General features: G+C 53.2%; 2 protein-coding genes across 2 annotated transcripts in view; one reads left to right on the top strand and one right to left on the bottom strand.

The window, feature by feature from the left end:
- The window catches only part of LOC134509675 (antigen WC1.1-like), a gene marked incomplete at both ends in the record, with an annotated part of 338,008 nt that overhangs the window by 64,975 nt on the left and 252,607 nt on the right, over positions 1-20,426 (top strand). The gene's annotated exons all lie outside the window — the stretch shown is intronic.
- LOC134509729 (dystonin-like) lies at positions 6,442-9,759 on the bottom strand. Its single transcript, XM_063322336.1, has 3 exons — positions 9,625-9,759; positions 7,918-8,149; positions 6,442-6,636 (listed from the first exon to the last, which is right to left on the bottom strand). Exons 1-3 carry the CDS (start codon positions 9,649-9,651, stop codon positions 6,629-6,631), a joined length of 267 nt encoding a protein of 88 aa, XP_063178406.1. The 5' UTR covers positions 9,652-9,759; the 3' UTR covers positions 6,442-6,628.

The following is a 20,426-nucleotide window of genomic DNA, read 5'->3' as shown; positions in this document are numbered from 1 at the left end:
TAGAAAGCAGACAAAACCAGCCTGGCTGGCAAAGTCAACCGCAGCGAGTTCGACACAAGGATGGAGCGGCTGACTGAGATGCTCGAGGAGGTGCTGAGCCGGCAGACGGGCCAGGAGAAGGTCCAGCAACAGCTTAGTGAAGAGGTGGCCTCCAAGGTGAGGGGTGTCTCGTCTCTGCCACGCAAAACCTGCTCCTTCAGGGCTTGGCATCCCTCCGAGGATCCCTCTGCCAGCTGTCCCAGACGGGGACCACCATGTCCCATCCCGGGGCAGCTGGCTGAGGGGGGGCACCTGTCCACAGCTGGACCGCCAGGAGCTGGGGGCTCTGCAGAAGCAGCTGGAGGGGCACTGGGAGAGCAACCTCAAGCAGCTCCAGAAGGGCTCACAGGCAGGGGCTGATGATGCAGCTGGCATTAAGAAGTGAGTGCAATGGGGACGGCGGCGGCTTCAGGGACACCTCGCTGCTGCCTGTGAGCTGCCTGCCTGTGTCCCCCCCAGGAGCTCACCCAGCCCTTTTCTCCCCACTCCAGCCCGCTGCTGACCCATTTCCACTGCCTGTCCTGCGACCGGCCCCTCGACATGTCGGTGCCTGGCCCGTGAGTAGCACCTGGTGCTGTGGGCGGGACGGGGGGGCGATGGGTGCTGGCAGTTCCCCGCTGTGCCAGGCACAGGGGTTCGGGGCTCTGCCTGGGGGGTCTGACCCTGCCCAGCCCCCTCGCGGCCCTGCCTGGCAGCAGGGGGACGCAGAGCCCTCCCTGGGGAGCAGGGGGTGCCGTGGGCTACAAGCCCATGGGTTTCAGGGCACTGCCGCGTCACCCATCTACGGCTCCTGCCCTCCCCAGGCACATCGTGACCATCCCATCCCTGCCGCCGCTGTCCCCCCGCCTCGCCAAGCACCCCCGTCCCATTCTCAAGCCAGAGCAGGAACAGCAGCACGACCACAGGTAGGGGACACGGGGACCCATCCCTGTCCCACTGGGGTGCAGGGTGGCCTGTCCCCGGTGAGGGAGAGCTCTTCCCCATGTGGGGGCGCAGGGGTCCGGACAGACCTGGGCAGGGCAGGGGAGCAGAGCTGTGCTGCAGAGGGTCAGCTGTGCTTACCCCGCCTCTGGGGGGTTTTACAGCCCCCCCTCGCTGCCCGTCTGGCCCAAGTCTCTGTCTCACGGGCGCTGAAGCCACGTGCGATGAGTTGTGTCTGGTCTCAGCCTGACCTCGGGCTTAGGGAGGTCAGGGTCCTTCTCCCAAACAAGTTGCTGAAATCAAGTGCTGCAGCCGGGACAGCCCAGCTCCTGCCTCCTGCTGTCCTTGGCGTGGGGTGCAGGGACCTGCCACTGCCACGGCCAGCTCCCGGGGGCTGTGGGGAAAGCAGATCCAGCAGGACGGCCGGGGGGTCTCCTGCAGCAGGCGGAGGGGAGCCGGGAGGGACAGACCCCACCGGGGAGCAGCCCCTGGCCCCCTCCCTGCAGTAGCAGGCTGAAGCACGGGCTGCCACGGTGCCGGGCACTGAGCATCCGCGTACCCCGTCCCACAGGCAGCCGCCAGCCGAGGTCAAGTACCCCACCGTGCCGCGGAGCTGTGGGGGCTGCCACACTGTCACCACCCCGCTGCAGCGCCGCCAGGGCCTCCAGCTCCCCCGGCGCCTCCAGCCGCTCCTGCTCCCCAACAAGGTAGGGATGACAAAGGTAGGGATACGGTGGGGGAGACTGAGGCCGAGCCTCTGCGGGGGCTGGGGGGGCATCTGTGCCTCAGTTTCCCCAGGGAGAGCTGGCTGTGGGAGGGTTGCCAAGGGATGCCGAGTTCAGCCCCGTGGCTCAGCCAGCCCGCTCTCTCATTCCCAGTGCAACGTGGTGGACCTGTTGGCAAAGGACGGCTGCATGTCCAGGGAGCAGCTGGACAGTCCCGTGCTCACAGACAAAGAGGGTACGGCCGGGGCTGGCTTGGGGAGAGGATCCCATGGGTGTGAAGGGGACAGCGGGGAGGGCAGGGCACCCACGAGGTGCTGGGTTTTCCCCACCCGTGTCCCCCCCACTGCCCCCACCCCAGCTCACGCTGCTCTCTCCTGCCACCCCTGCTGCCTGACAGGGCCAGCACAGCACCAGCCCGGGCTGCACAAGGCAGCAGAGAGCAAGAGCGACTCGTCCGACTGCCACCTCCCTCACGCACCAAGGCCCCCGCGGGACAGACCCAGGAGCCGGGCAGCTGGGCAGGGACAGCTGCTCTCCAGAAAGTGATTTCTTATTTAACTAATAAAAAGCCCTTGACCTTATTTTTTGTTGGGTTTTTTCCCTTTGTTTTGGGCCATGAACGGCGGTCACAGGGACAGAGGGGGCATCCCCTTGACAAATCACAGCCCCCAGTTCCGCTCTCCCCCCTCAGAGCCCAGTGGGAAATACAGCAGGCAGTGGGCTTGTGGGCTCCTGTCGCCTCTGCGCGGGAGTTCTGCTCTGGGCTTCCCTGGGATGGTGACGCAGCTTTCTGCCGTTGGGAGCCATGATGCAGATTTCAAGCGCTGTCATGGAACGGCGCTGGCTGCAGTGCTGCGCCTGCCAAGTGAGCGCCTCCGACGCACAGGAACACCAGGAGCGACACAACACACTCCCTTTCACATGGCACGGTCATTTATGATCAAAGCGCAACAAATTGCTGCTCCTGAGCACTGCAGCACAGTTTGTACGTGCAAACCTAGAGGTGCCCAGGCAGCTCATCGTGCTGGCCCTGTTCTTGCTCCAGATGCACCAGGAAGGGACGCCTCAGCCCTAACAAGAGGCAGCAGCCATCAGCTGTGCATTCACTGTTGGCAACGTTGAGAGAGCCACCCCCACTCTTGTAGAAGCTGACACACGCACCGCTGGCATCTTACAGACGCGCAGTTAGTCCAGAGTGCTTCCAGGGTGTTCGGGGACAGCAGTTCAGTGTTCAGCTCCATCAGAGCACAGCGGGAAGAAAAGCAGAGCCAAGTATCAGCTGCTGATTCCCAGGAAGACCTGGGTCGCTACACACTCCTGGGTAAATTCCTGTGCGAGACACTGAAGCTCGTACAGAAGCTCTGCGGTCACAGCCAAAATTGTCACTTTTCTGACTTAGACTGAAAGATCCATTTCTTTCTAGACTATATAGCCAGAAAGCAGGGTAAAGAGGAGGTGAGGTATTGATTCCGAAGGTGTGCAAAAGCATTTCTTTGTCAGTGATGGAATAAAAGGACACGGTCTTCTTTTGTAGCTCCAGCAAAACTCCAACCTTCAACGGTTTATCCTTGCAGAAGAATGTTTCTTGATCTCTGTGCCACGCTGACAGCTGCTCTTTGGGACCTAGCCATTCTCTGCACCAGGAATGCTCCGCTCTTCCTAATTTGTCCCTTTTTCCAAGAAGTTCATCAGCAACTCCAACAGCCCACCCATCGCTGGCCTGGGGAATTATTTCCCAGTAGCGGCACCCCGCAGAGAAGCTCTGGGAACACGTCACTTGGCTGATGCAGAATCTCTTGAGCGATGGCTTTAATAACAGCGGATGTGCATCCCTACTCAAAACAGAAAGAAAACCAACAGCCACATGATAAACTTTCACCAAAGTTCAATCCTGCAAATCAGCAGAAATCCTCAACCCAAAATCACAGTATGAAACTGAAGCATGAGCAGAGAAATAGTGTCAGATTTCAAAGTTGCATTAAGTAAAATACCAGAATTTTTTACTCCAGAGAACAAGATTGCTGTGCGCTTTGAAAACAAAACAAAGCAAACCAAAACCAAACAGCTTTCTCCAGCGGAACCTAGGGGTTTTTGCAATACAAGGGATCCAGTATTAACTAAAGTATTCCACGTAATGGTTACGAGAATGTACATGCTGCAAGACTGAACCCCTATTAGCAGCAATATCCTGCCAGTACTATTCATGCGGACTAGTACTCTACTTCTGGAGTAAAATCAGCAATTTTTATGAATACCCCGAAAGGTAAATACAAGACAAACTCTGTTCTGCACTCCTTCGGAGCAAAGATGGAAGGTGGTAGCTGAATGATAACACACTTTAAATGATGATGACAAAAGAACTTCTGTTGAAGGATAACGGTATCTGTATCAGGAAGATGGAACGCGACCCGTTCAGTACAGAGTAGACAGTGATGGCCAATACCTGAGCTTGACTGAATCTCCTCAGGATGAGGCAGTTGTAACTTCAATAAACACATGAAGTCTCCCCAGATCTGAGGCTTTGTGGGTACTTCCCTTACTCCTGATATAATGCAGAACAACCTCACGAACACTCCAGTTAAAGATTAAGAACACCTATAGCACTCCGGGCAATTAATTACACAGAGGAAAAAATACCTCTGCCAGGCCCTTTCTCCTCCTGCCTGTTATCTGTGATTCATGACGGAGAAGGGCTTAGGACGGCTTCTCAGAGCTGCCCACTGCTACACAACTCCTTGGGAAAAGGACAACTAACCCCCCCAACACGCTCAACAGGGTGAGGCAGCTGTAGCTAACAATCTGCCCACAATACTTTTAATATTGTCTATTGAAATGAGCATAAGGCGGCAGTTACATACAGTTCTTGTACAAAGTACCAAGCTTGTAGGATGCACAACGTGCAGCCCCAGGAAATACAAAGCTCTTAAAGCAACGGCAATGTTCCTAATGTAACCCTACAAGTCAACCTCTGCGCAGTATGAAAATAAGAGTCCTTGGAGAAAAAAACATGGAAAACAAGATGTTGCATTATTATTAAGATGTGTTCTGCTGCTCGATCTGCACCGAACACACACGCAACTGCCCTCAGTGCCATGTGAAACTCTGTTTTTAAAGATCTAATGAACCAAGAAGGACAGTAATTCCACTGGGCAAAAAGACAGCTTTGCAAAATCTGACCATGAAAACCCTTCTACTGTTTCCATCTTCCAGCCATTCACTGACAAAAGACATGAGGCCTGCCACTCAGCCAAAACTTGCAAAGAATAGGCAAAAAAATGAAATAAAATACAGCACATGTAGAGAAAAGATATCTTAAAAAACTGCTGGAAAGTTTACCTACCGATTTTAAAAGTGAATCATCTTCCAAAGTATTGTGATTGGATAAATTACGCTAAGAATGATGGTCCAGTATGTCTATATTCTTAGTATAATTACGCTAAGAATTCCTGGAATGGTCCAGTAACATTATGTTAATATTTTGGGCTTAAAATAGTCAAACTGAAATATTTCACTTATAAAAAAGGTGGAATAAAATTGAAGTTCTTTCACTGTCCTCCACTCAAAGAAAACAGCTGCAGGTGAGTATACGGACCTGTATTCTGTTCCTTTCAGATCATGTAAACATGTCACACCTTCAACTCGCCTATTATGTTACGTACTGACTGCCACCAGGAAATGTGAGCAGGATTACTATAAACTTGTGTCTTACCAATAAAGGGGACATCAATTTCGAATCTATACATAGAGGAGTATATGAACAACTACATGCAGAAAACAACCCAAAGAGACTTAGTCTTCAATGGAAGAAAAACCTCCAACCCAACCAACCCCGAGAAAAAATATCTGCCTACTGAAGAAAACAGTCGCTAGAATCAGTGACACATGTCACCTTCCCAATCACGTAACATTTTTTACTACAACCACGTTAAATCCCATTGACTCAAGATTGGGTTAGGTGTATCACACCATCTTACCTGCAGTCCTTCTTGCTATGGAACAGCTGCCTGCAGAGCTTCAACAAGCTTATCTGCCCGGTCTTTCCTTGTTTTGCTTAAGGCATCCCAGGCAGAATTCAGCTGCAAGTAGGTGAAATTTACTCCAATGGACAAACGAATGTTACTGCTGCTGTATAATGTGCGTTCACTCATTATTCACTCATCAATAACACCAATAAAATAAGCATGAATAGTTCACATTAATTCCATGTTAAAACTCTTGTTCTCCTTACCACTGCATGGTTACTTTCCTTCAGAATGCACTCGATGTTCTGGATGGCAAAGGCTGTAAAATTCAATACTGATTATTGAATAGTTTTATTAACCTATGGATTACAGTCAATATGGGAAAAAGTATCATTAAATCATTTGGAATTGCATCCTTATCAAAAAGGTAGCTTAAAAGAAACACACTGCTGAACACTGGAGAAATTGTCAGTACTCTGTAGTCATCCAAGCAGCATTGTCTCAGTCAAGATGCTGCACTTGGCATAAACCAGATACATTTCAAATTTATTCCAGCATTCCTATTGCAAAAAGTAGCCATCTATTGCATTCATCAGTGACTATTTCCACAAAAAGCCTTTCTGTCTTTTACAGAACTTTTAACCCATAAATCAATACAATAAAATTGTCTACACATTCTGAACTAATACGAGCCAAGATCCATTTACTTGAAAAGCAAACCTTACGTTATCTTAAAAGCTTCAGGGGTATCTTACATTTGCCGCAAAATGTCTATTTGCAAAATGTGTTGGGGGCAGGGAGGATATACCAATTTCAGCTGAACAAGCACCTGGCGTAGCAGATTCAAGCACCTGCATTTCCCGTACCTCATCTATGCTCTTGTGGACAATAGGTTTGTCAGGCTCTCCACAAGCAGCTCCAAGGTCAGAGCCAAGGCTCAGAACTGTTGCTAGTTCCTCTTGCAGTCCATCAATTTCGTCTTTAGCAGCCTACAAAGAGAAAAAAACATCAATGCCGCTCACACTAACTTTAATAATCTATGTACAGCTTGTTTTCAAGATAGGACATGGCAGGATTCGGCCTGTGGTTTCTTTAAAGTCCCTTGGACTTACAATCTGACGCTTAAAACACAAGCATCCCTTTGCAGGGTCAGAGTGAAATCAACTGACACCAGTCTAAATTAGAACAATGGCTTATGATGTCACTTTGCATGAGATGAAAAAAAATAAACAGGAAGTTTTCAATTAGATTTCTTTAATCAGAGTGTTTTCTTTTTCAGAGGTTGTCAGTCAACCCTCAAATCTTTAACTATCAGCATGAATAATTACAGGCTTAGAGCATAATACATAGAGCACGATACATGCGTACACCTTTCATTTAGATGTTCCCTATTACTCAGGGAATCTCAAGTACGTATCACTTTCAAAAGTCTCAGTGACGTGCTTATTATATACGTGTTTATAAGCAGAGATGCAAATATAAGGACAGGCACATGTTGCATGCTCATTGCAATTCAGAACTGGTACATGTTATTTACCACAGACTCTCGAGATATCACTATAGTAAATTCCTACACAATTATCCCTCTTGGTCTCTAAAAAAATAGCCTCCTGTGGTATTTCATAGTAATTCTGTCTTGTCTCCGCATACCGTAAATAAAATACTTTAAGTCAACAAAATACTTTCTACTGACCTCAGCGTCTTCTTGCTGTTGCTTGACTAGAGATGGGTCAACTCCAGGTCCCTCCAGTTCTCCAATGAGCTCCTGAGTATCTTTAATAGTAGCTGCAAGAGCCACGTGACTACACCACAACTTTGCGGCTAGTTTCATTACATCCAACAATTTGGCCTCCCTCTCCTCAGTCAAGGTCTGGATGTCTTCCCAAATGAGGACCATTTGGTCTAGTTTATCTTGAACAGCTAAACAACAGAGGAACTAGATTACTACCTGGCAAACAATTCTCAGCCATAAATATCTCTACAGTTCTACAGCAGAAACATATGGGTATCTTTTAAAATTTCAACTGTAAAATTGTTTCTTTACATGATGACTCATAACCTTAAGTGGAAACAACCACCACAACCTTAAAAAATAAAACAAAGGTCATATCCACGATGAATTATATTAAACAAATATTTTGCTTTTATACATCTTCTCCAGCTTCTCCAGTAGAACACAATCCCCAGAGCAGTGGTCATCAGAAATGAACATTTTTATATGCTGCAGCTTGCTGCATTTCCACTACATGAAACTTTCCTCCCTCTATTACCTTTAGCAGATATATCCTTATTGGCTCCTTCTGAGCGAGCAATCATTTCCTTCCCTCTCTGTTTAAGCGTCTCATACACCGGCTGAAGTCTTTCCAGATCCACTGACACGTTCTTATTTTCACTGATTTGCTCTTTAATCTTCTCAGCCTCTGCTGAGATCGAAGGTGGCTGCCTCAGACGTTCAGCTGTGCCTTTCAGACTCTCAAGAGTCGAATCTATCTTGTCATGAAACTGGTAGGGTGGTAAAGGACAGAAAGAAGTGGCAGAGAAATTAGGAAAAAAAAAAAAATGAAAAATGGCATTTGAAATTCTCTTGGAAAAAGGTACTTTAAAATTAACATATTTAACATCTCTAGCCAACAGAGGTATGCGCCACTTGCAATACTGCCCTTCGTGGTTCTTCCCCTCTCTCAATATCTACATTACAAAAATGACCTTGCAAAATGGTACTTCCTCTCAGATTGAAGAATTTTACTGTGAAATCCGGTTTCAGTCCTGAGACGTTCCATCTGAAGATACTATACATAGAGCAGAATCTACTTGCCTTTACTCCTGTGTCATCCATACAGTAGGTTGTACCTTATTTTGGAGAGCCACGACTCGTTGGCTCTTTCATGAGCCATTTCATCATTTTAGCAAGCTGTTTACCTGAGTAGTAAATACATACTTTTTCATATCAGGACCAATACACTGGCATATAACCACTGGTTAAGATTCGATATGTCTGGTCATTCAAAAAGACGTCTCTTAGTGCCCAGGTGATGCTTGTTACTGCAGTAAAGGAGCGTTACTTTCTGCAACTAAAAGCACACAACAGCGCGTGTTATGTTGACCCACAGTTGACTGAGCCCAGGGGAGGTGTCCAGAAACTCAATTACAGCTCTGTAACATGGTTCACCCTTTGGTATAGGTCCAAAGATAGCCTTTACTACATGCTTTTGGATCCCTAGAGACTCCTAAAAACACCTCACCACCGTGCCCCTTTCAATTTACAGAAATTAGTAAACCTTGGGTGCATTTAACGATCCCTCCGGGATCTACAAAAAGCACTCCTGACTACACTTGGGAAAGGTGCCAGAAAGAGCACAGCAAAACAAGATTGCCTGATGGGAACAAATAGCTACATCCTTTCTATTCAAAGGAATACAGGCAATGCGAATGTAATGACTTTTTCCCACCACACAACCCACTTCAAATCAGACACTGTGACCAACGTTATGGACTCAGTGTTTTTGTTAGAAGTGCGAATATCATACGAGCCAGCAAAATGTGTTCTGGAAGATAAGTAGCCTTCCCACCTTCCGGACTTCTGGAAAACCGATTGCAGCAACAAAACCTTACAAAAGTGGTAAAGATGGGAATTAAATTGGCACTACCAAGGTCCAATTTTAGGAGATATATATATTAAATTTTAAAATTTTTGGTACATTCAGTGGGCTTCCTTGTACTCGTACTTCAATGAATGAGACGAGGTGTTTTAGAACTTAAAAGGAAGAAAATGCAAGTCATTACAACCTCTCATTCTGGCTTCATAGGTTATGGGGTGCCTTTGATACGTAGTGCTGCCACATATTCCTCTTGGATAGAAAAACCTTCTCCTGGGCTCAGCTCCAGCAACTGAGGCCCAGGTTTGTCCATCTTACCTATATGAGGCTTGTGCTCAGCCATCAGCCCACGCAGTTGCTATAACAAACAAAACGACTTACCAGTTTCTTATGCTTGCACCACCACATTACAGCTGTCCACACTTCCAACACATCCAGCTGGCGAGAAATGCCAAACACCCTCCATCCTAATGTCAAGCGCAAATACTATCAAACAAAGGTAGTGATTGCTCTGCCAGTGATGGCTCCCATTCCAACAGAGAGCTACCCAGGCTTTAAACACCACAATTAGAGACGCACTGGAAAGGTCCATGCAATACTCTCGTAGGACGGATGATTGATCACAGGAAAAATATAAGACGCTAACTATGCATATGATCTTGGCAACAGACACTCCCCATATCTAGTACCTGTAACGACAGAAATGGCAGCAATATTCCAGGCATGTGCATAACACCACTGCATATATACTTTTCATGGTGGTGTTTGTCACTTGCCTCAAACCCTTCCATTGAAGAACATCACAGAAAGAGGTACTGGCATTGCAAGAATATGAATTCAAATGATCCTTGCTTTAAGAAGAGAGAAGTAGCACCAGGAAGAGTCAAAGAAACCAGTGAAAAGGAGAAAAGGACAAGGAAGGCCGATTAGGAGAGACTATCCACCTAGTTTAGCAGCCTCCTCTCTGGCCACAAGACCCCTCTGTCTTCACAACAGCGCTACTTCTTAATTGACACAAAATTTAGCAAGTAATTAATAAGTAAATTAAATCTGATCTCAGCTGTCTACTCCCTCTCATCATCCACCCCCTAAGTAAGTCAAAACTGTGCATAAAACTTGTGGAAGTGAAAGGTCACAAGGTGCCTTCCAACTTGCCGAAGGATTTGGGTTTTGTTGACTTGCACCCGTAGATCTGACAAAAGGGAAAGGTTTCTTGTGGGAGTAGCCCCATCCTTCCCTCCACTTTTATTTATTTTCTCAGCTCATTCCTCCCTTCTCAGGAAAATCCCACTCTCTTGTCAGGCACTGTCCCTCCCGGTGCTGTGAACTCCACGCGTTTCTCCCCTATAGCCCCTGTGCAGGAACATGAGAGGCACATGCTCTGTTCCGCTCAGCTCAGACTTTGTTTAAGTTAATGAAGGCACAGGAAAGGGCCTGTGTCAGTCTCAGTGTAAATACATCCTCTTGTCTGCAACTAAGCTTCTTCCCTTAAAAAGACATCCTGATACTGGCTCGCTTACTTGCTCCTCCCCAGAGGAGGAGAGGTTGAGAAGATTGACAAGGCAGTGACCATGACTCTCAGCAGCCCTCTGAGGGCAAAACAGCAATGAAAACACAAACCCCCCTGACTCTAGCTCTTACCCAGAATGTAACTCCTTGTACACCTTCTAGCAAGAAAAATAATGTTGATTAGCGGAGAAGAGGCAAAGGTGAAACTAAGAGCAGCATGAAATTTTTTAGAAAATGATTTTCTGTGGTTTATTTCTGTGCACAAATAGATGATTTGACACAAGGCCCACAAGAGTGCACATTTCTGGGTCCAAACCTTACGCTAGTGCTCTGCCCACGGCTTAGTTCAAACCAAACTGACTGCGTGCTACTCACACAGAACCGACTCTATGAATTCCGTGACTGGGAATAAAGACAGGCATCAGTAAATACATCAGAACAGAAAGGTAAGTGAATACAGAAAACGGTTTTCCATTCACATTCAGAACCTTTTTTTTTCTTTTTTAATAGAACAATAAATGATTTGATCTTGTCCACTGTGAAACGTGCTGAACTGATTCGTGTCAGTGTGGAACAGTGTTAGGGCCACAGGGTGAAGTGTGACCTTTGACTGTTTTGTCTGTATGGCCGCAGACGAGACGGTGTGTCTGTCGTGTCTGTGTTTTGCAGGAGCCACCTGGCGAACATTCTAGAATACCAACTTAAACCGGTCCTGTTGTTATCTGCATAGTGACCTGTAAGGGGGGGGATACACCCATTTTTGGCAAGGGCCAACCATTTTAGAGGCAGTTATGAATATGTATTAGTATAGGAGATATAAACCAAAAATGGGGTCTGTAAGGTGTGTGTCTTGGTTGGGTAGAGACCCCCGGCACACCCAGCGCTGTTTGCTTGCCTTTGTTCCTTTAATAAAATATAAATTCTAATTGGAATCCTCTTTGCGATTAAATCATTTATCACCCCTCTCATGGAGAAAAGCTGAGAGAGTTGGGGTTGTTCAGCACAGAGAAGGGAAGGCTCCAGGGAGACCTTATTGCAGGGATCCAACATAAAAAGGAGGCTCATGGGACAGTCGAGGAGAGACTGTGTACCAAGGCCTGCAGTGACAGGACGAGGACCAGGGCTTTAAGGTGTGTCCCCAGGGTGTCCCCGTCCCACCCGACCTGCGCCTCCTCCCCCGGCAACCCCAGCTCCGCCATGATGCCAGCGGGCGGTGGGGCAACCACCACTCAAGCCGGAAACCGGACCCACTTCCGGCGCAGGGGATGATGGGAGATGGAGTACGGGCCAGTGCGCACCAGCCATCCCAGTACGGGCCAGTGACCCCAGTATGGACCAGTGATCCCAGTATGGACGAGCATAGACCGTTCCCAGTGCGGTCCCAGTGCTCCCAGTGCTGTCCCAGTGCTCCCACTATGACCCCCTGAGCCCAGCGAGTGCTCCCACTGCTATTCCAGTGCTCCCAGTATGACCCCCTGACTCCCCCCAGTGCTCCCAGCGTGGTCCCAGTGCTCCCAGTAAGACCCTCTGAGTCCCCCCAGTGCTCCCAGTGCGGTCCAAGTGCTCCCAGTAAGACCCCCTGACTCCCCCCAGTGCTCCCAGTGCGGTACCACTGCTCCCAGTATGACCCCCTGACTCCCCCCAGTGCTCCCAGTGCTATCCCAGTGCTCCCAGTATGACTCCCGGGTTCCCTTCAGTGCTCCCAGTGCGGTCACAGTGCTCCCAGTAAGACGCCCTGACTCCCCCCAGTGCTCCCAGTGCTGTCCTACTGCTCCCAGTATGACTCCGTGGTTCCCCTCAGTGCTCCCAGTAAGACCCCCTGACACCCCCCAGTGCTCCCAGTGAGGTCCCAGTGCTCCCAGTATGATGCCCTGACTCCCGCCAGTGCACCCAGTGCAGTCCCAGTGCTCCCAGTATGACCTCCTGAGTCCCTCCAGTGCTCCCAGTGCGGTCCCAGTGCTCCCAGTAGGACTTCCTGACTCACCCCAGTGCTCCCAGTGCGGCCCCAGTGCTCCCAGTAAGACCCCCTGACTCTCCCCAGTGCTCCCAGTGCGGTCCCAGTGCTCCCGGTATGACTTCCTGATGCACTCCAGTGCTCCCAGTGTAGTCCCAGTGCTCTCAGTGTGACCCCCTGACTCCCCCCAGTGCTCCCAGTGTGGTCCCAGTGCTCTCAGTATGACTCCCTGACTCCCCCCAGTGCTCCCAGTGCACTCCCAGTGCTCCCAGTATGACCTCTTGACTCCCCCCAAGTGCTCCAAGTGTGGTCCCAGTGGTCCCAGTATAACCCCGTGATTCCCCCCAAGTGCTCCAATTGTGGTCCCAGTGGTCCCAGTATAAGCCCGTGATTCCCCCCAGTGCTCCCAGTGCGGTCCCACTGCTCCCAGTATGACTCCCTGGCTCCCCCCAGTGCTCCCAGTGCGGTCCCAGTGCTCCCAGTATGACCCCCTGACTCCCGCCAGAGCTCCCAGTGCGGTCCCAGGGCTCCCAATAAAAGTTCCTGACTCCCCCCAGTGCTCCCAGTGCTGTCCCAGTGCTCCCAGTATGACCCCGTGATTCCCCCCAGTGTTCCCAGTGCAGTCCCAGTGCTCCCAGTATGACTCCCTGACTCACCCCAGTGCTCCCAGTACAGTCCCAGTGCTCCCAGTATGACTCCGTGACTCCCCCCAGTGCTCCCAGTGCGGTCCCAGTGCTCCCCGTAAAAGTTCCTGACTGCCCCCAGTGCTCCCAGTGCTGTCCCAGTGCTTCCAGTATGACACAATGACACCCCCCAGTGCTCCCAGTGCGGTCCCAGTGCTCCCAGTATGACTCCCTGATTCCCGCCAGTGCTCCAAGTGAGGTCCCAGTGCTCCCAGTATGACTCCCTGACTCCCCCCAGTGCTCCCAGTGCACTCCCAGACCTCCCAGTACGACCCCGTGATTCCCCGCAGTGCTCCCAGTGCGGTCCCAGTGTTCCCAGTATGACTCCCTGACTCCCCCCAGTGCTCCCAGTGCGGTCCCTGTGCTCCCAGTAAAAGTTCCTGACTGCCCCCAGTGCTCCCAGTGCTGTCCCAGTGCTCCCAGTATGACAGAATGACACCCCGCAGTGTTCCAGGTGCGGTCCCAGTGCTCCCAGTATGACCCCCTGACTCCCCCCAGTGCTCCCAGTGCGGTCCCAGTGCTCCCTGTAAGACTCCCTGGCTCGCCCCAGTGCTCCCAGTGCAGTCAAAGTGCTCCCAGTATGACCCCCTGACTCCCCCCAGTGCTCCCAGTGCGGTCTCATTGCTCCCTGTATTACACAATAACATCCCCCAGTGCTCCCAGTGCGGTCCCAATTCTCCCAGTATGACCCCCTGACTCCCCCCAGTGCTCCCAGTGCAGTCCCAGTGCTCCCAGTATGACACAATGACATCCCCCAGTGCTCCCAGTGCGGTCCCAATGCTCCCAGTATGACCCCCTGACTCCCCCCAGTGCTCCAAGTGCGGTCCCAGTGCTCCCAGTGTGACCCCCTGACTTCCCCCAGTGCTCCCAGTGCACTCCCAGTGCTCCCAGTATGACTCCCTGACTCCCCCAAGGGCTCCCAGTGCAGTCCCAGTGCTCCCAGTATGACTCCCTGACTCCCCCCAGTGCTCCCAGTGCGGTCCCAGTGCTCCCAGTATGAGACCCTGACTCGCCCCAGTACTCCCAGTGCTTTCCCAGTGCTCCCAGTATGAGCGCCTGACTCCCCCCAGTGCTCCCAGTGCACTCCCAGTGCTCCCAGTAAAAGTTCCTGACTGGCCCCATTACTCCCAGTGCTGTCCCAGTGCTCCCAGTATGACACCCTCACTCCCCCCAGTGCTCCCAGTGTGGTCCCACTGCTCCCAGCATCACTCCCAGACTCACCCCAGTGCTCCCAGTGCGGTCCCAGTGCTCCCAATATGGCTCCCTGATTCCCACCAGTACTCCCAGCGCAGTCCCAGTGCTCCCAGTATGACCCCCTGGCTCCCCCCAGTGCTCCCTGTCCGGTCCCAGTTCTCCAGTATGAATCCCTGACTCACCCCAGTGCTCCCAGTACAGTCCCAGTGCTCCCAGTATGACCTCCTGACTCCCCCCAGGGCTCCCAGTGCAGTCCCAGTGCTCCCAGTAAAAGTTCCTGACTGCCCCCAGTGCTCCCAGTGCTGTCCCAGTGCTCCCAGTATGACACAATGACACCCGCCAGTGCTCCCAGTGCGGTCCCAGTGCTCCCAGTACGACTCCCTGACTCCCGCCAGTGCTCCCAGTGAGGTCCAAGTGCTCCCAGTAAGACTCCCTGACTCCCCCCAGTGCTCCCAGTGCACTCCCAGTGCTCCCTGTATGACTCTCTTGTTCCCCGCTGTGCTCCCAGTACGGTCGAAGTGCTCCCAGTATGACCCCCTGACTCCCCCCAGTGCTCCCAGTGCAGTCCCAGTGCTCCCAGTATGACCCCCTGACTCCCCCCAGTGCTCCCAGTGCTGTCCCAGTGCTCCCAGTACGACTCCCTGACTCCCGCCAGTGCTCCCAGTGAGGTCCAAGTGCTCCCAGTATGACCCCCTGACTCCCCCCAGTGCTCCCAGTGCACTCCCAGTGCTCCCTGAATGACTCTCTTGTTCCCCCCTGTGCTCCCAGTACGGTCCCAGTGCTCCCAGTATGACCCCCTGACTCCCCCCAGTGCTCCCAGTGTGGTCGCAGTGCTCCCAGTAAGACCCCCTGACTCCCCCAAGTGCTCCCAGTGCGGTCCCAGTGCTCGCAGTATGACCTCCTGACTCCCCCCAGTGCTCCCAGTGCGGTCCCAGTGCTCCCAGTATGACCCCCTGACTCCCCCCAGTGCTCCCAGTGCTGTCCCAGTGCTCCCAGTATGACATCCTGATGAACCCCAGTGCTCCCAGTGCTGTCCCAGTGCTCCCATTATGACTCCGTGACTCCCCCCAGTGCTCCCAGTGCACTCCCAGTGCTCCCAGTATGATTCCCTTACTCCCCCCAGTGCTCCCAGTGCTGTCCTACTGCTCCCAGTATGACTCCGTGGTTCCCCTCAGTGCTCCCAGTAAGACCCCCTGACTCCCCCCAGTGCTCCCAGTGAGGTCCCAGTGCTCCCAGTATGATGCCCTGACTCCCGCCAGTGCACCCAGTGCAGTCCCAGTGCTCCCAGTATGACCTCCTGAGTCCCCCCAGTGCTCCCAGTGTGGTCCCAGTACTCCCAGTATGACTTCCTGATGCGCCCCAGTGCTCCCATTGCAGTCCCAGTGCTCCCAGTAAGATCCCCTGACTCCCCCCAGTGCTCCCAGTGCGGTCCCAGTGCTCCCGGTATGACTCCTTGACTCCCCCCAGTGCTCCCAGTGGACTCCCAGTGCTCCCAGTATGACCCCCTGGCTCCCCCCAGTGCTCCCAGTGCGGTCCCAGTGCTCCCAGTATGACCCCCTGACTCCCCCCAGTGCTCCCACTGCGGTCCCACTTCTCCCAGTATGACTCCGGGGTTCCCTTCAGTGCTCCCAGTGAGGTCCCAGTCCTCCCAGTATGACACAATGACACCCGCCAGTGCTCCCAGTGCGGTCCCAGTGCTCCCGGTATGACTTCCTGATGCACTCCAGTGCTCCCAGTGTAGTCCCAGTGCTCTCAGTATGACTCCCTGACTCCCCCCTGTGCTCCCAGTGCACTCCCAGTGCTCCCAGTATGACCTCTTGACTCCCCCCAAGTGCTCCAAGTGTGGTCACAGTGGTCCCAGTATAACCCCGTGATTCCCCCCAAGTGCTCCATTTGTGCTCCCAGTGGTCCCAGTATAACCCCGTGATTCCCCCCAGTGCTCCCAGTGCGGTCCCACTGCTCCCAGTATGACTCCCTGGCTCCCCCCAGTGCTCCCAGTGCGGTCCCAGTGCTCCCAGTATCACCCCCTGACTCCCGCCAGAGCTCCCAGTGCGGTCCCAGGGCTCCCAGTAAAAGTTCCTGACTCCCCCCAGTGCTCCCAGTGCTGTCCCAGTGCTCCCAGTATGACCCCGTGATTCCCCCCAGTGTTCCCAGTGCGGTCCCAGTGCTCCCCGTAAAAGTTCCTGACTGCCCCCAGTGCTCCCAGTGCTGTCCCAGTGCTGTCCCAGTGCTTCCAGTATGACACAATGACACTCCCCAGTGCTCCGAGTGCGGTCCCAGTGCTCCCAGTATGACTCCCTGACTCCCGCCAGTGCTCCAAGTGAGGTCCCAGTGCTCCCAGTATGACTCCCTGACTCCCCCCAGTGCTCCCAGTAAGGTCCCAGACCTCCCAGTACGACCCCGTGATTCCCCGCAGTGCTCCCAGTGCGGTCCCAGTGCTCCCAGTATGACACAATGACACCCGCCAGTGCTCCCAGTGCGGTCCCAGTGCTCCCAGTACGACTCCCTGACTCCCGCCAGTGCTCCCAGTGAGGTCCAAGTGCTCCCAGTAATACTCCCTGACTCCCCCCAGTGCTCCCAGTGCACTCCCAGTGCTCCCTGTATGACTCTCTTGTTCCCCGCTGTGCTCCCAGTACGGTCGAAGTGTTCCCAGTATGACCCCCTGACTCCCCCCAGTGCTCCCAGTGCGGTCCCAGTGCTCCCAGTATGAGACCCTGACTCGCCCCAGTACTCCCAGTGCTTTCCCAGTGCTCCCAGTATGAGCGCCTGACTCCCCCCAGTGCTCCCAGTGCACTCCCAGTGCTGCCAGTAAAAATTCCTGACTGGCCCCATTACTCCCAGTGCTGTCCCAGTGCTCCCAGTATGACACCCTCACTCCCCCCAGTGCTCCAAGTGAGGTCCCAGTGCTCCCAGTATGACCGGGTGATTCCCCCCAGTGCTCCCAGTGTGGTCCCACTGCTACCAGCATCACTCCCAGACTCACCCCAGTGCTCCCAGTGCGGTCCCAGTGCTCCCAATATAGCTCCCTGATTCCCACCAGTACTCCCAGCGCAGTCCCAGTGCTCCCAGTATGACCCCCTGGCTCCCCCCAGTGCTCCCAGTGCGGTCCCAGTTCTCCCAGTATGACCTCCTGACTCCCCCCAGTGCTCCCAGTACAGTCCCAGTGCTCCCAGTATGACCTCCTGACTCCCCCCAGGGCTCCCAGTGCACTCCCAGTGCTCCCAGTAAAAGTTCCTGACTGCCCCCAGTGCTCCCAGTGCTGTCCCAGTGCTCCCAGTATGACACAATGACACCCGCCAGTGCTCCCAGTGCGGTCCCAGTGCTCCCAGTACGACTCCCTGACTCCCGCCAGTGCTCCCAGTGAGGTCCAAGTGCTCCCAGTAATACTCCCTGACTCCCCCCAGTGCTCCCAGTGCACTCCCAGTGCTCCCTGTATGACTCTCTTGTTCCCCGCTGTGCTCCCAGTACGGTCGAAGTGTTCCCAGTATGACCCCCTGACTCCCCCCAGTGCTCCCAGTGCAGTCCCAGTGCTCCCAGTATGACACAATGACACCCCCCAGTGCTCCCAGTGCTGTCCCAGTGCTCCCAGTACGACTCCCTGACTCCCGCCAGTACTCCCAGTGAGGTCCAAGTGCTCCCAGTATGACCCCCTGACTCCCCCCAGTGCTCCCAGTGCACTCCCAGTGCTCCCTGTATGACTCTCTTGTTCCCCCCTGTGCTCCCAGTACGGTCCCAGTGCTCCCAGTATGACCCCCTGACTCCCCCCAGTGCTCCAAGTGCGGTCGCAGTGCTCCCAGTAAGACCCCCTGACTCCCCCCAGTGCTCCCAGTGCTGTCCCAGTGCTCCGAGTATGACATCCTGATGAACCCCAGTGCTCCCAGTGCGGTCCCAGTGCTCCCAGTATGACCTCCTGACTCCCCCCAGTGCTCCCAGTGCGGTCCCAGTGCTCCCAGTATGACCCCCTGACTCCCCCCAGTGCTCCCAGGGCGGTCCCAGTGCTCCCAGTATGACATCCTGATGAACCCCAGTGCTCCCAGTGCTGTCCCAGTGCTCCCATTATGACTCCGTGACTCCCCCCAGTGCTCCCAGTGCGGTCGCAGTGCTCCCAGTATGATTCCCTTACTCCCCCCAGTGCTCCCAGTGCTGTCCTACTGCTCCCAGTATGACAGAATAACACCCCCCAGTGCTCCCAGTGCAGTCCCAATGATCCCAGTATGACTCCCTGACTCCCCCCAATGCTCTCAGTACAGTCCCAGTGCTCCCATTATGACTCTGTGACTCCCCCAGTGCTCCCAGTACAGTTCCAGTGCTCCCAGCAGGACTCGCTGCTTCTCCCCAGTGCTCCCAGTGCAGTTCCAGTGCTCCCAGTATGACTGCCTGACTCTCCCCAGTGCTCCCAGTAGGCCCCAGTGCTCGCAGCAGGACTCGCTGCTTCTCCCCAGTGCTCCCAGTGCAGTCCCAGTGCTCCCAGTATGTCTCCCTGAATCCCTGGTAACTCCCTGAGTTCTCAGGGCTCATTGAGAGGCTTTGAACTGGATTTGAAGGGGGGTGGGGAGGGTCCTGGGCTTGCTGGGGAGCTGCCAGGGCGCAGTTGCTCAGCGCTCGTGGGCCAGTGTGCCAGTATTTCTGGTAGCCAGAAGGCAGAGCACATCTCAAGGGTCACAACTACACACACGACTCCCTCTCTGAAATGCTGACACACCAGTGCACGCGGCGTGGGGAATGAGCAGGAAGAGCTGGAGATCTGTGCGCGGTCGCAGGGCCACGATCTCATTGCAGTCACTGGGACGTGGTGGGACAGCGCGCGTGACTGGAATGCTGTCATGGGTGGCTACGTCCTTTCCCGGAAAGAGAGGCCAGCGAGGCGTGGTGGTGGAGTTGCACTCCATGGGAGAGAGCATTTGGAATGCATCAGGCTCTCACTAGGGGCGGATGACGAGAGGGTCGAGAGCTTATGGGTGAGGATTAAGGGGCAGGCCAACATGAGGGACACTGTTGTGGGTGTTTATCACAGGCCACCTGATCAGGATGGGGAAGCTGATGAGGCTTTCTAGAGACAGCTGAAGGTACCTCGCAATCGCAGGCCCTGGTTCTCATGGGGGACTTCGATCACCCCGATATCTGCTGGGCAGACCACGCAGCCAGGCACGCACAGTCCAGGAGGCTCCTCCAGTGCATTGATGACAACTTCTTGACACAGGTGGTGCAGGAGCCAACAAGGAGAGGAGCACTCCTGGACCTGGTACTGACAAACACAGAGGGACTGGTGGGGGACATTAAGGTTGGGGGCACCCTAGGTTGTAATGATCATGAAATGATGGAGTTCAGGATCATGGGTACTACGCACAAAACAACAAGAAGTAAAATTACAACCTTGGATTTCAGGAGGGCTAACTTTGACCTCTTCAAGAAACTGCTTGGAGAGATCCTGTGGGCTGGGGCTCTGGAAGGCAAAGGGGCTCAAGAGAGCTGGTTGGTATTCGAAGACCACTTCCTCCAAGCTCAGGATCGGTGCATCCCGAAGAGAAAGAAATCGGCCAAGGGACACAGGAGACCTGCATGGTTGAGCAGGGAGCTTCTGAAAAAGCTCAAGTGGAAGAAGGAAGTCTACAATACGTGGAAGAAGGGACTGACCCCTTGGGAGGATTACAGGAATGCTGCCAGAGCGTGCAGGGATGAAACAAGGAAAGCCAAGGCCACCTTGGAATTAAACCAGGCCAGGGATATCAAGCTCAACAGGAAGGGCTTCTACGAGTATATTGGAAGCAAAAGGAAGAGCAGAGAAGTTGTGGGCCCACTGTTGAATGAGACAGGAGCCATGGGGACAGAGGATGCGGAGAAGG

The sequence above is a fragment of the Chroicocephalus ridibundus genome, unplaced genomic scaffold (genome assembly GCF_963924245.1).
Source record: "Chroicocephalus ridibundus unplaced genomic scaffold, bChrRid1.1 SCAFFOLD_26, whole genome shotgun sequence".
NCBI classification, from domain to species: domain Eukaryota; kingdom Metazoa; phylum Chordata; class Aves; order Charadriiformes; family Laridae; genus Chroicocephalus; species Chroicocephalus ridibundus.
This window is presented reverse-complemented; position numbering and strand designations above follow the sequence as displayed.